Raw genomic sequence first — 14,894 nt, 5'->3', positions numbered from 1 at the left:
TAGTGTGTTTTGGGTTTCCGTTTTACGATTGATACTCAACGCACGTGTCGCTTACTTTTTTTGACACTTTTCCGTGTATTTCATCAAAATTGTGCACCAGATCGTTGAATTTCAACTCTGAAAATACAAAAACTCCCTCATGTCCTATTGTGGGAGGGGGAATACCCCATTCCCACGCCACCGCCTTGCCAGCGAGTCGCAGTGCTTTTATTGATCTTCAAATAATAATCATCATTGTTGACTTTTTGTAGTACATTAGATAGGCCTAGGTAATGAGAAAGTCACGCAACAATGAAAGAATTCAGTCTGTTTCTTTGTGTGCATGTGTATGTGTATGTGTTTAGTTGTTTGTTTGTTTGTTTATTTGTTTTGCAATCTAACAACCAACTTAGTTTCTTACATTTTTTGATTGAAAATTTTCCAAATAACCACCCAAAGTGTGAACCAGACAGGGGAGTTTCAACGAATCCCATGATGAAGTTTCCTCGTGTGAAAAGAGGGAATTCCCCATCCCCATCCCCCGCCCCGCCCCGCCCCCTCACTTCCCGGTCGCGCGCGTCTCTTCACTATCTACATAGAATTTTCCTCCCCCCCCCCCCCCCCTCCATCCGTGATGAAAAAACAAACAAACAATCCTAGTTCGATACGGGCATGGTTACTATTATGGAAGAAACAATGATGGTTAGCGGACCCGAATGGAAGTTGTTATCATCAATGGCTGACTAATATATATATATATATATATATATATATATATATATATATATATATATATATATATATATATAAAAGAATAAATCACAAATTGGATGAAGTCTTCGCCCCACACCTCTCCTCTTGGTTTGTTCAAAGATATATCACAAAATCAATATTCTTAACATCATGCACTTTTAAGCGCCTATGCCATCCTGTTCACAAGGTTACCACTAATTGCCTCATTTCTTAAACAAGAGATGTTCCATAACAATACAAGTTCTCTTTTTTTATTAAACAAGTAGCCCTACTATATACTTGGAAAACAAAAAACAAAAAACCGACCACCTGATGCTATAGGCTATAAATTATGCGCGCGATAGAGAGATATACTAAACGAGATTATGACGTGATCACCTCATTTGAAGGGGCACTACTTAAAAATACGTGGATTCAGTAAATACAGAAATGTTAGCAGTATAGGCCTACACATCAGTGAAGTTTGAGAGAAATCGGACAATCCCATCGAAAGTTATAAAATTTGAAATAAAGAACTATTTTGTCATGACAATTCTATATTCTAACATTTTTATAATATATTGTAGCATAACTATGATAATGAAGGGCTCTTGACTTAGGTTTATACCTCTTTAAGGAGACAGGGGGAATATTACCACCCTTAAAGAAGACTTAGAAGGGATGTGTTATTTATCATAAAATCATTAAATTAAAATTTGGTGAATTCTCATTGTACAATTAATTTTATATCGTTGCCATATGCCTACCATTGTGCAGACATGAATTAATGCAGTCTTATCCTGCCGCGATGACGGCACGCACGTGGATTTAACCAAAACTTAAAAAATATAAAGAGGCCTAGGCATATAAAGTTTGAACAGTTTGTCCGATTGTGGTCTTAAAACTCAATGGTGTGTAGCTCTACTCTTTTTATCTATTTATTTTTGTTTATTTGTTTATTTATTTATTTATCTCTCTATTTTGTTCCTATTTTTTTGTTGCATTTACTGTAAAATTCACAATAGCCCATTATGAGGTATAGATTCCTCTTTAATTTCCATCGTGACTGTGACTGTTACACTTTTTGAGAAATTTATAACAGAACGTCCCAAATCGTCGTGCCCTGTATACCGTTGCATTGTAGAGGGCCTGAACCTCTTGAATTATTATGATGATACATGATACCTGCGGATAGTCGTGAGTTTGGCCAAAATTATTGTGATGGTGTAAATATGCTGTCGTCATACATGTGTGTTTCATGTTTTCCCGATCAATTTTACCTTGTACAGTGTTAGATGAGAGATCTAGAAACAAGATTGTAGGCCTACAAATAATGATTGATTCTAATTACAATCTAATCAAATTCTCAAACTGTCAACAGTTTTTGCAATAAATTCACCAAATTATTTATGTCTGTGTTCTTTCATTCTTAATCGTTCATTGAGCAAACCACTGCGAGAAGCAAGAAAGATGTTTTCTTTTTCTTTTTCTTTTCCTTCTTCTTCTTCTTTTTATTTTCTTCCACTGATGTCGAGTGTTCTCCGTCCTCCGGTCGGTATCGGTGCGGTAGGATCGAGTAATGATAAACATTAATGGCGCCATCAACGTGCGTTTGATGTCAGTTAGCTCTCACTTGTACTGAAAATTGATGAACGACTGGGGACTGATCTTATCTAATTGTATTAATTAATCGATAATTATGGGTGGTGGAGACCTGGTAAGTTATGCGCCTTTGTATGACTCTTTTTCATTTGAATTTTGTATCTAGGTATCACATTCATAGTCGCTGCGTGCAGATATCATCATGACAAACTGCCACGCCAGAGGTGCCTTACAAAAATAAAACTGCAACTGCTTAGTCCCAGTCGTTGAATTTTATGATAGTGAAATTTAATACTGAAAAGCTATGTGGAAAAGCTTTATTGACCACACAAAATGACGTGTAGACTTCTATACACTGACCCCGGTCACTGTAAGTACAAGCCTCATTTACGACAGTAAATTTTGTAATCATTTTCTAATTAGGTGCTATGTTGTTGCTGAACCCTAGTTAAAAATGGGTGTATGTACGTACTTCTTCTAAAGTAGATATCTAACGCCACGGGAGTAACGTTGACTAGTTCTACTAGATCTAGAGTAAAATATCCCGTTTGCGGCAGTTTAAGCATTGTTAACGGTTTTTCCAACTTGTAAACAAATCAGGCAAATTATTTTCAACCATTTCATATATCATAGACAAGATTATTCATTAACGCAATTGTTTTCATGAAAGAAATTTACCACTGACCAACGCAGTTTTCATGATTTACCAGGGCAAAACCCGGCACAATTTTCGCCGATAAGGGCGATATGCGACGTAGTATTTCTGCTTGCGGCACGATGTACAATCCCTATGCAATACGCGCGTGCTCCGCGATCTTTAGCGGAACGTCTTCACATGTCTCGCGAACATTGCGTAAGCGCCAATTCCCATTGCGAAAGCACGTGAAAATAGCGTGCGCACATGCATTATTGGCCACAAACAAGATCGCAATTCTGGCGGTGTTGTTGATGATTTTCTCGTATTTTTCTCATTTTTTTTCGATGGTAACATCCACTTTCCGAAAAAAATGGCGGCCCACATCGGCTCGCGAAAATTCTATTTTACGTGAGGATATGTTTTCAAAATCCATAAACATCGAGAAAACGACAAAAAATCCAGTTTCTTGGACCATTGTTTCTTAACTGTTATGTTAAGAAGTACCGAAAATTTCATTTTGGATGCGACATGTTGTCATTTAGGTGAGAAAATTTCACTTTCGTTAGAGATCGTGCCCATTTTATCGGTTGGTTTTTGTTGATTGCTAGTGTGTTAGTATATGTGTAGTGTGCATGTAACAGTGCAATGCTGTGTTTAGCTGTATATTACCGTGTATGTTGTACCTGCTGCGAACGGCTGCACGGCCGCTTACTGACGCAGTTACTCTAGTACTAGACTCTAGAGCCTTAGTACCAGGTACTAGCAGTCCGGGAAACCCGCTCATGAGGACTGCTCCCGCGTACGAGGACTGCCCCGCCTCATGAGGACCGCCCCCAAGCCTCATGAGGCCCGGGGGGGAACGCCTCATGAGGCCCCCTACTCACTTCTTATTCATTTCACATCTGACGTATAAATTGTCGCAACTTTGCACGGTGATTTTTTGTTACACACACATGTCCACTATCCATGATGAAAAGAAGAGAAAATCCTGTCTGTTTTTTTTTTTCAAATATCGAGTTTTTAACTGATGCAGAGCGCCCATCAAAATCAGTCGGATCAGGCCGCAAGGTGCGGCAGTCTTGCATTGTGCGAACACGCTGGCGCCCGTGTTTTGATGGGCGCTCTGCATCGGTTGATTAAAACTTGATTTTTGAAAAAAAAAACAGACAGGATTTTTTTCTTCTTTTCATCATGGATAGTGGACATGTGTGTGTAACAAAAAATCACAGTGCAAAGTTGCGACAATTTATACGTCAGATGTGAGATGAATAAGAAGTGAATAGGGGGCCTCATGAGGCGTTCCCCCCCGGGCCTCATGAGGCGTGGGGGCGGTCCTCATGAGGCGGGGCAGTCCTCGTACGCGGGAGCAGTCCTCATGAGCGGGTTTCCTGGACTGCTAGTAGTACTTGTAGGTACTCATGGTATTAGACCTAGTTAGAGTAAAAATACTCCGTTTGCGGCGGGTTAAGGGTTTTCCCACACTGTAAACAAATTATTTTCGACCATTTCATATATCATAGACAAGATTATTCATTAGTGCTATTGTATTGTTTTCATTTAAAAAAATTGACCAATGACAAATGCAGTTTTCATGATTTACCAGAGCAAAACCCGGCACAATTTTCGCCGATATGCGCCGTGACGTGACTAGCTCTGCTTGCGGCACGATGTACAATCCCTATGCGCCTTCACATGTCTCACGAACATTGCGTAAGCGCCAATTCCCATTGCGAAAGCACGTGAAAATAGCGGGCGCACATGCACTGGCTGCAAACAGGATCGCAATTCTGGCGGTGTTGTTGATGTTTCTCGTGTTTTTCTCAATACAATACAGTTGATATGTTAGTATATTTCCAAATTTCACTTTATTCTCAAAATACTATAAAATGTGAAATGAAATCTGGAACCTTGTTCGGCAAAGAGTTGATGTGTTTAAAGATTTAATTTATCTCCAAATTTTTGGTTTTTTTTAAACAAAATACTATGAAACATATGAATGAAATCTAGAATCCTGTTTGGCACATAAACAAATGAAAGATTTACTTTGTGTGTATATTCTCAGAAGATCTGATATTGATGGAATTCAATTGGCTTGAGATTGAATTCATGTATAAATGAGGGAAAGTCTGCATTGAACCATCTGTGAGTAGCAACTAAATTTTTTCCCCCTTCCCATGCACTCTGCATTTCAGACCCCTTTCTACACCTGCTTTCTTCACATAAATTTTCAACCCTTTGTTTTCTATTTTGTTGTCTGTAGAACATGAAAAAGTCATGGCATCCGCAGCGGATGGATAACATTGAGAAGGTTTGGAAGAGGGAGGAAGAAGCAAGGAAGGAAAAGAAGAAGATGATGGAGTTGAAAAGGCAGCTGCAGGAGGAGAGAGAGATGGAAGAAATGCAGAAAAGAGGAGAAGAGAGTGGAGTCTTGAAGTAAGTGCTAGCTTCTTACGTTTGTAAAAAATTATGCTTTGTATTAAATAAAAACCTCAGTGAAATCCTCTGTATTTAGCACATATATGAAATGTACAGCAAAAATGTAAAAATGTTGTATACACATGTGACAGGAAATGCACTAGCTTCTAATACATTTTTTTTCTATTTCAATTCAATTTATTAATTTCATAAAATCACATTCAAAATATTTATAGTAATGTGTGAGTTACAGGAGATTTGACAGAAACTTTTTATCTTTTTATGCCTCTGCCATGAAGTGTCGCCAGAGGTAGCATGATTTTGGGTTGTCCGTCCGTCTGTCTGTCCTTAATCAACTTTGTGGACAGTGTATCTAAAAAAACCTTGCAGGTATCCTAATAAAACTTGGCATGTATATGTATGAGTGGGCAAAGTTGTGCCTATCAACTTTTGGGTGCATATGCTCAAGGTCAAAGGTCAAAAGGTCAAGGTCAAGGTCAAATGCTCAAAATTTCCCTATTTCCCTATTTCCCCCATATCTGTGTAATGCATGAAGGTATATTCTTGAAACTTAGTGTGTACATGAACTACCAAATAAAGATTCTCCAGAGAGAGTTTGGGGTCATGAGATCAAAGGTCAAAGGTCAAGTGAAAATGTTCATAAAATTTCATTTTTTTTCTCCATATCTCACGAATGGTTCAAGGTATCTTCATGGAACTTAGTACATATGCATGTACTGACTGGCAATGATTGTCTAGGGAATTTAGGGGTCATGGGTCAAAGGCCAGGGGGTCAAAGGTCAGGGTCAACTCCTCAAAATTTCACTATTTCCCTCTTATCTAAGATGCAATGCCAGGATTTTTCTTGAAACTTAGTGTATGCGTGTATTACCCACTAGAGATTCTCTTGGAAGTTTCTTGCCAAAAGGTCAAAGGTCAAGTGAAAGTGCTAAAAGGGTCAAAAGTCAAGTAAAAACCCTCAAATCCCTGAATACCTGCACTCTTAGACATTATAGACATTCAATTCAACCTATTTCAAGGAAAGTGAAAATGCAACACATTTGTGACAAACTGTCATTTTAATATCTTGTTAATTACGTGGAACTGTCATCACACATTATCAAAACATTGTACTACAGACCTATTAGGAGAACCATGCATTATGGCGGAGGCATACCAGTCGCCATAGCAACATTTCTATTTTATCATTGATACCTTTAACTTCAAGAGAGCACATGTAAAATTTCTGGCTGGTTTATTGATGACTCTATGTGAAATCTTGAATGCAGGAAAAAGAAAGACAGAGTGGACTGGATGTACAAAAACCCTCAGGATTCTGTCAATGAAGAAGATTATCTGTTGGGAAAGAAAGTTGATTCAGCTATCCTAGAGCATCAGGAAAAACAGGTTTGTCTGAGTTTACTCCGTGCCTGTTTTGTACTCTCTACATTGTATGTCAATGCCTTTATTTTCCTTACCCATTTCCAATACATTATTTTGATCAAGGATATGTTCATATATGCTTATTGAATTTATGTACCAATTACTGTTGATCATTTGTGTATGGCTTGCTTTTGTGAATTTTAAAAAGAGTTCCAGAAATTTTGTTCACTTGCCAAAATAGCCATTTGGGCAGTGACCCCATACTTTTATCATTTTGTTGCCTTGCCATATGTCTCTCATGCCAAACAGTGAATTTTAGTCAGTTGACCAGGGTAAATAGTCAAGTTGGTTTGTTGCACTGTGACAGTGAAAAGACCAAACTGACAGATCTTTGGATGAGTAAGTGGCTCTGCACCAAATACCATTTTATTTTCAGTTTTTATACCACTGACAAACAAAGTTGGAAGGAGGTCTAAGGAATCAGTGTTTGGTTGATCAGTCAGTATGGCGACCAGGGATGACATCTTATTGCGTTTTGTATCCAGTGGAAAAGGTGCTGTAAAAAGATCAATTAATATTTTTATTATTATTATTATTATTATTATTATTATTATTATTATTATTATTATTATTATTATTATTATTATTATTATTATTATCATTATTATCATTACTATTATTATTATCAATATTATTATTGTTGTTGTTGTTGTTGCTGTTTTTATTATTGTAGTGCAGAGTTCTGAAAAGAATTGTGAAACGAGAGCAAATAGCCCCTTACAGAATAATTATTATGAAAGATTTGAGGTGAAAACTGAGCGACACAAAAAAAAATTCCCAGTGTCTGAGCAATTGAATTAGAAAATTTGGCAAGGTTTGGTTTGCAAGTACTGGTATGCATGATTTAAAATCCAGGATGGTTAAGAGTTTGATACCTGAGTTTTCTAAAAAATTTTTTTTCTAATTAGGCCCAAGAGGCAGCGACTGGGGGACCAAGCATCACGGTTGACATTACGGCGAAAATTAGGGAGGACCCCCTTTTTGCAATCAAGTGAGTTTTTTTTTTTTCTCTCACTTTCTTTTCTATCATAGTGGGTTAATAATACTGCAGATGACAACAAAGACAAAGGTCAGTTGTCATAAAGAATTCCAAGAAATTGAATGCGTCATCATTTTCGTACTGGTTCACTTTGTATCAAATGTAGTAACGATCAAGAAATGTATATGGCGTATATTCTTACAGTTAGAATGTGTTGCGCATCGATCAAGAACCACATTGATAAAATGAAAAGAATATTATCCCATTTCAAGGGATAAGTTAGCAATTTCCCACCATGGAAACAATACACAAGGCATAACATGTGCTAGGGGAAGCGATGTTTTTGCACATTACTGATTTTGTAAATATCAGTCACCTCAGAAAATCTATTGAAATTTGTTGTCATAATTGCATGAGATTTTGTGAAAGTCAGAACTTTTAAGGATTTAAAACTTTTCAACTGATGTTTTCAGAACCGAGAAATTTGCTATTCCTGACCTATTGACATATCTAAAGCAGAACATACATTGTACATGTACTTTATTTTTCTTGCGTAGGCTTCATTTTTGTCAAAAAAAAAAATGGGGATTATTGTGCAATTTTGTATGCTGTATCATTGATGGTTTCCATCTGTGGGGATTTGTGTTGATTGTAGTGTTGTTCTTTCTGTGTGCCATAAAGGAAGCAGGAAATGACGCACAGAAAAGCACTCATGAATAATCCCATACGCATGAAGCAGCTTCAACAGATGGTGAGTCCCTACATGCTTTGTCCAGTCAGGGTGTTTGATTTGTAGTTAAATCCTCCTTGGTTCACAAATGATATCTGAGAATTTAGTTCAGTGGTGATCTTCATTCAGTTATGGATTCAAGACATAAAGATATTTAAAGCATGAAAACAGAGGCATATAGTTATATTCTTTATTAGATAATCATGCATACATATCTGTTATTAAGATCCTTCAATAACAAATTGTATACAGGTAGAAATCTAAGCTACAGTATTTGAATATGTGCAAATGTTCAATGCTGTTACGTATTGTAACCATAGTGTGGTCATGGTACAGTTCATTTTGATATGTATTGTTTCACTGATATATATATTTTTTGCTTTTGTTTTTGTTTGTTTGTTTTTTTCAGCTTAAGGCACAAGTTGCAGCAAAGGAAACATCCAAGAAAAGTAAAAAACAGAAGAAGAGCAAAGATGGGAGGGAAAGGAAAGGAAAGCACAAGAAATCCAGACAAGACTCAAGCCCGGATGACAGTGATAGCTCTACAGATGAAGAACTTGTGAGAGACAGAAGAAAGAAGGAGAAGAAAATATCAAAGAGGAGAGACTCAAGTGAGGATGAATCATCAGACTCTGATAGAAGGAGAAGAAGAAAGCAGAAAAAGAGGAGCAAACAGAGAAGAGATACAAGTGACAGTGATGACATGGATGGAGAGCAGAGAAGAGATAGGAGGAGAGAGAGAAGGTTTAATGCACAGAGAGGACACAGTGAAAGTGATGATGAAACAGAAAAGAGGAGCAAGGAAAGGAGAGTTTCCACTCACCGGAGAGACTCGAGTGAGGATGAACCAAGGAAGAGGATTCCTGCAGGATATGGTTTGATAGTGAGTAGTACGTTGCTTTCTTCCTTTGATGCCTATTGACCAGTTATTAATTATGGCTGAAGATAGAACTGAAGAGTGTTTCTTCATCCACACCTTTGGGATGTGAGGTTTTGTTGGTTTGTTTGTTTTTTGTTTTAAGATCTCCCTCACTTCCATTCTGTAGTTGATATTTAAGATAAGACCGTCAGATATAAACATACTCTCTTTTTTGGATGTTTTGAATGTACAAATGTACCTCTAGTATATTTTTGCATAAATATGAGGCTGTTGAGGCACTAACTAGAGATCACACCTATGGCATGCAATGATATGATACCTTGGATAGGCTGGTCAATAGCTTTAGTAGTTAGATGGAAATGCCTTGTCCCAGTTCTGGTGACAAGGTGTCTTGTACTGTACTGTATAAGCTGTAAATTTCGCGAGGGTTTAATTTTCGCGAATTTCGCGAATAACAGTTGGATCGCGAATTTAACAACACGCGAAAAATGTGTCCATGCACTTTGTAAATAGAGCATTAACGTAAGCGTCGGCGTCGATTCGCGAAAACAGCATCGCGCAAAAATGTCTGTGACCTCGTTATTCACGAAAATTTCTGTACGCGAAAATAACAGCGTATACAGTAATCCACATTCCTTGTGTCACGTTACACGTCTGTGCGTTTGTATCTGTCTGTTTCATTTTTTCCAGTTTACACTTCTCATATTACTTTATGAGCTGATTTGCAGTAATCTCAAACTGTGGTAGGGAATCACAAACATGCATGCATTTCAAAGTTGATCTGTTTTAAAACCAGGAAGGTGTTACATAGATGGAGTGGCAACTCTTCATAATTCATGCAAACATATGTTTGTGTTCAAAGCATTGCAATGGGATGTCTAACATTCTTCTACACTTTGAAGTCATGCTCGACACCATTCTAGCGGGAAGACAAAGTTTGTAGACAAAGAACGCATTTTACATTTCATTTTATTACCATTGAATTTCACTAAATCTTAGAACAGTTTAGAAAAGAATTCAGAGTTATAAACATGTGTTTCTAGTTTCCCAGTAATGCACAAATCAAAATGAAATGAAAATTAGGTCCTCTTAAAAACCTAATATTTTTCTATGATGCGCTTATTTGTGCATGTTACTTCTTTATCTTTTATTCTGGGATATTTTGATCTTTCATACAAAGTATGAATTCATTGTTGCCATCACATTGAAAGAGAGTGAACTGCAGTAGGGGGAAGTCTTTCCTGGTGTGAGAGCCCTAGTCCCGATTATTGATGCTCTCCTTTGTCAATTCACATGAGTAACACCTGTAGTTAAGCGCATAACTTCTCGATGGTGCCGAGCATGACTTCCAAGGAGAGCAGCAGTTATCCCCCTTCTCTAACATCTCCCTGTTTAAAACCATATTGTTTACACATTATCTCTTCTCAGAGGGCAAAGAAGCATAGAAGTGATGAAGAATACACAAGAGACTTACACAGACATCAAGATAGAGACAGGGACAGCAGGAGAGATAGAGACAAACACTATGATAGACATGGTGAGGGACACAGTGACAGACACGGTGACAGACACGGTGATAGACACAGAGAGGGTAGGCCAAGGCACAGGGAGCAGAGGGAAAGGTCAAGAAGTAGGTCAAGGTCACCAGTCCACAGGTCAAGGTCTGCTGAGAGATCTCCCCCAAGGAAGGAGTTCAAGAAGAAACCAAGGTGAGCCTGGGTGTGTGTGTATGTGAGTGTGTTGTGTGTGTGTGTGTACGTGCACACATGTGTACAACTAGTAAGGTCCTTTCTACAATAATGTAGCTTGCAATGTAACTACTCTAAACCCATTTATAGATGATTTTGATATGCTTTGCCATTATGCAATTCATGAAAGCACCAAGTGCCCATGCCTGCCATTGGTGCCGGCACATCAAATGTAATGGGGGGGGGGGGGGGGGGGGGGGGGGGGTGGAGGGGACCTTTATGAAACACATTAATAGCAGACAGTTATCGTTTTGTATGTGTCTGATATGGATGAGTACTGTAAGTGTAAAAGAGAACACAACAGTTCATATCTTTATTGAAAAGTTGATAAGATTTTTTGTAAACCACATTTGTAAGGTCTGTGGAAGCTTCAATTCATTCATCTCATTTTCTAATAAAAAATAAATAAAACAATTCAATTCTACAGTACAATACAAGCATAATGAAATATTTACTTAATACAAATGTGAAAACAAAAAAAGAGAACTTTGATAAAGCCAAAAGCAGGTTCCTTTCAATGCAAGCTTGCAGCCAAGTGTAGTTCTACTTTTGAAAATGAATATAGCAATATGAAGAAATAGGATGAGTCATTTCCTCCTCTACATGGTAGGAAACTTGATGCTGAGGAACTTGAGAAACGTCGAGCAGAGATGATGGAGAATGCAAAATGGAGAGATGAGCAAAGGATGGACAGAGTGAAGAAATATCGGGTGAATATACCATGCATGCCATGTCCATTATATTTCCTCTGTGCAGCTCATTGAGAGAACACATTATAGTGTTGATGCTAGTCGGTCTCATGCTGCATGTGATATTAACATACTTGCTATTTTAGTCTCTTTTGTTGTCAATCTCTCACACCATGTTTACACAAAAAAGTCCATGTTGCTCTCGTACTCTAGAAGTGGAGAATTTCGTGCCAGTAATTTTTTTTTGTGCCTGGCCAGGTAAGATGAGTTTTGCGTGTTTTTAATTCAAATATCCACTACCAGAACATATGGCAAGCAAAACCATTCATGTGCTTTTATTTTTGCGCTAGTTTCTGGTTGCGCAAAAAGTGCAAAAATTATAGCACCGTGAACATTTCCACCTTTACAGTATTATATTGTGAAGACTGAGTCAATGCAGTGAGATCTTGCCGTTTGGATGACCTGGTTACCACGGGTATTTTACACTGTAAAGTTGAGTGTAGACTGATGATGCAACAGATGCTCAAATTATGATGGTAGCATACACATATCTCTTCTATAGAAGAAAAGGGATGTTTGCAGTTGTGTCTGCATTGAGTCCCAAAATTGATAGCATGATGATTCTGAGCAATCAAAACCAATGAATGTGAATACTTATTAGATGTACATGGTGAGTAATCAAGTTGGAAATCCAACCCCCTTGTTTGCTATGAATGAAATGAGGACAGTAGATACTCCTATATGTTAGCAGGTGGGACAATGTCCTTATGGGTATATGTGTGATGTGGGACCACTTCAAATATGTGTCAGTAGCCACAATGCTCGACAAAACTAAGTTGATTGAATGCACTGACACCCATCATCTCTCCTCAACAACAGGCAGAGGAGAATGTGGAGATGGAGATGGAGAAGAAGAAGGACAAGAATGCCAAGTTTTTGGAGTAAGTTTCAACAGAGCATGATTCTTTCTGATGTGAACACAGAGCATGCTTGTTACAAAGACACCCTAATATGACTAATTGTGTTTTATATTCTCTAACTCCTAACTCAGTGTTGGGTTGCAGGCTACAGAATATTGCTGTGATGACTTTTCTCTTTGTTAGGATGTGTGTAGACAACAAGAAATATGAACAATTACAGTGTACTTCCATGTCCTCAGTGAAATCCTCAATACATACAGAAATATTTATTTTTCCTTCACTGGTGATGTGGTATCTTTTGCTTTCCTCTTTAGAAAAATAGAAGAGTTGAGTATGATTAAGTAAGCATGTGAGAACACACGCAATATTTTTGATTTCACGTCAAGTTAGTATCTGCATTCTATATCAGTCGTGTATTCAAGTGCTTGCTGCAAGGTACAGTTGTACACTGTGTAGACGTTCGCACAGATTTCATATATTGTCTTACTCTGAGACTTGCTTGCTATGTGGTAGTCAAAAACTGAGGTCTGGTAAGAGACTAGATTGATATGGCATTGGTAACGGAGCTGGGAAAACTCTTCTTGACACCACTCTTGCCTAGCGAGAATTATTCTTTTTAATATTTCTTTCAAACCGAATTGCAGTCTACATGTACATGTATTTGCAAATGTACTTGCTTTTGTATGTGTCATTATTCTTTTTTAGTACAATGGTATTCTTTTTACAGAGCATCTCTGTAAATCTGTTGCAAAATACTGATTGTGTGATTTTCCAAACATCGCTCTCAAACTTCCCTTTACATGTCTTGTTTCTTCATACCTATAGCACAATGAGGTTACCTACAAACAGCTCTGTGGAGGATCGCATCAAGAGGAATGTGTTCAACATACAGCGAACCAATGCCGCTTTGGATAAGAATTTTGCTCGCAGATAACACATGGATTATTTCTTGTATTTGTAATTTTGTTATCCCATGTACCAGAGAAAGTAATAACTCAAAAGACCAGGTGAATGAGCAAAGGAAAATGAAATATATATTTTTACCACTTACCTTGCTTTATATTTTGTAAAAGCATTTGTTGTTTCATTTCAACAATTTCAGGTGATATTCACTGTGAAGAATGAACTTCCATGACTGTATTTTTTTGGTCAAAATGCATCAGTAATGTATGAAAAATTACTACTGACTTGGTACAGCTGGAGGGGGGGTCTCTAATGTCGTGTGATGCTCTCTATAAAGTCCCAATATTTTTCATATAATTTCTTTGCGTGAAATTCTCTTTGTAAGTCAACATTTACATGTTAGAAAATTGCACGTCAATATGATTTCTTAATATCAATTCAGTTCAATTCAGTTCAATTCAATAGTTAATTTATTTCCATCATCACAAAGAAAAGAAAAGAAAAAGTTGACATAATCCAAAGTGATACAATTTTTTTCATTTCTCTTACACTCGTATGATAAAGGATTTTTTTTCAATACAATATAAAGTATATTATACACGATAAAGGATATTATACACGATATCACTTGGGAATCCTTTATAGATTGCATCGTGTCAATCAAAACTTGTTTTCATTTTGCCATGAGTCAAATCAATTGGGAATGGAGAATAAGCCTCAACATAGGCAATATTTAATTTACATATCTTCGCTGGGGTGACAAGACCTTGTATCTGCAATTTTGATGAAAATTACTTTTTTTGAATTAATGATCAAATAATAGGATAAGTGATGTCCAGTCCAAATCCCAACTGTCTTACTCCAAAAAAGAAGCCACCACGGCATGTCAAAGGAAAGGCTATCCCATTCGCCACAGTGCTTTGGCCAACATGTCTTTTGGCTCTCCTGAACATTTGACATTTTGTAGATACGAGGTCTCGTCGCCCCAGCGATGATATATGTGTGATGAAGTCAAGACAGACTTTCATATTTCTGTCAGAGAATTTGTTTTTGATGTCAGTAATTCAACTTATTTGAAGTTTGTGCAGAGCTCACTGTACTTTTTCAAAGCTTAACAATTGCCCATATACATGTATACACATTGTGTTTTTAATAAGAAGAGATAAAAAAAGCTCTTTCAATTTTTTTCTTGAGAACCTCCTACAAGAGTTGATGTTGATGATTTGCTGTATAATAA

The 14,894-nt window shown here is 37.4% G+C and overlaps 1 protein-coding gene across 1 annotated transcript; it reads left to right on the top strand.

The window, feature by feature from the left end:
* Positions 1–2,410: 2,410 nt before the first annotated feature.
* LOC139708696 (pre-mRNA-splicing factor CWC25 homolog) lies at positions 2,411–13,769 on the top strand. The gene is made up of 10 exons (XM_071620629.1): positions 2,411–2,428; positions 5,211–5,383; positions 6,655–6,772; positions 7,717–7,799; positions 8,469–8,538; positions 8,927–9,400; positions 10,826–11,106; positions 11,756–11,855; positions 12,714–12,775; positions 13,580–13,769. Exons 1-10 carry the CDS (start codon positions 2,411–2,413, stop codon positions 13,686–13,688), a joined length of 1,488 nt encoding a protein of 495 aa, XP_071476730.1. The 3' UTR covers positions 13,689–13,769.
* Positions 13,770–14,894: the final 1,125 nt, after the last annotated feature.

The sequence above is a fragment of the Diadema antillarum genome, unplaced genomic scaffold (assembly GCF_040938485.1).
Source record: "Diadema antillarum isolate AM-2024a unplaced genomic scaffold, OU_Dant_1.0 seq00001367_RagTag, whole genome shotgun sequence".
Classification (NCBI taxonomy): Eukaryota; Metazoa; Echinodermata; class Echinoidea; order Diadematoida; family Diadematidae; genus Diadema; species Diadema antillarum.
This window is presented reverse-complemented; position numbering and strand designations above follow the sequence as displayed.

Excerpts from the sequence above, each read along its gene's own strand:
- LOC139708696 (XM_071620629.1), top strand. Across the intron at positions 5,384-6,654 it reads GAAGAGAGTGGAGTCTTGAA|GAAAAAGAAAGACAGAGTGG; the intron begins GTAAGTGCTAGC and ends TCTTGAATGCAG. Across the intron at positions 11,107-11,755 it reads GAGTTCAAGAAGAAACCAAG|GAAACTTGATGCTGAGGAAC; the intron begins GTGAGCCTGGGT and ends TCTACATGGTAG.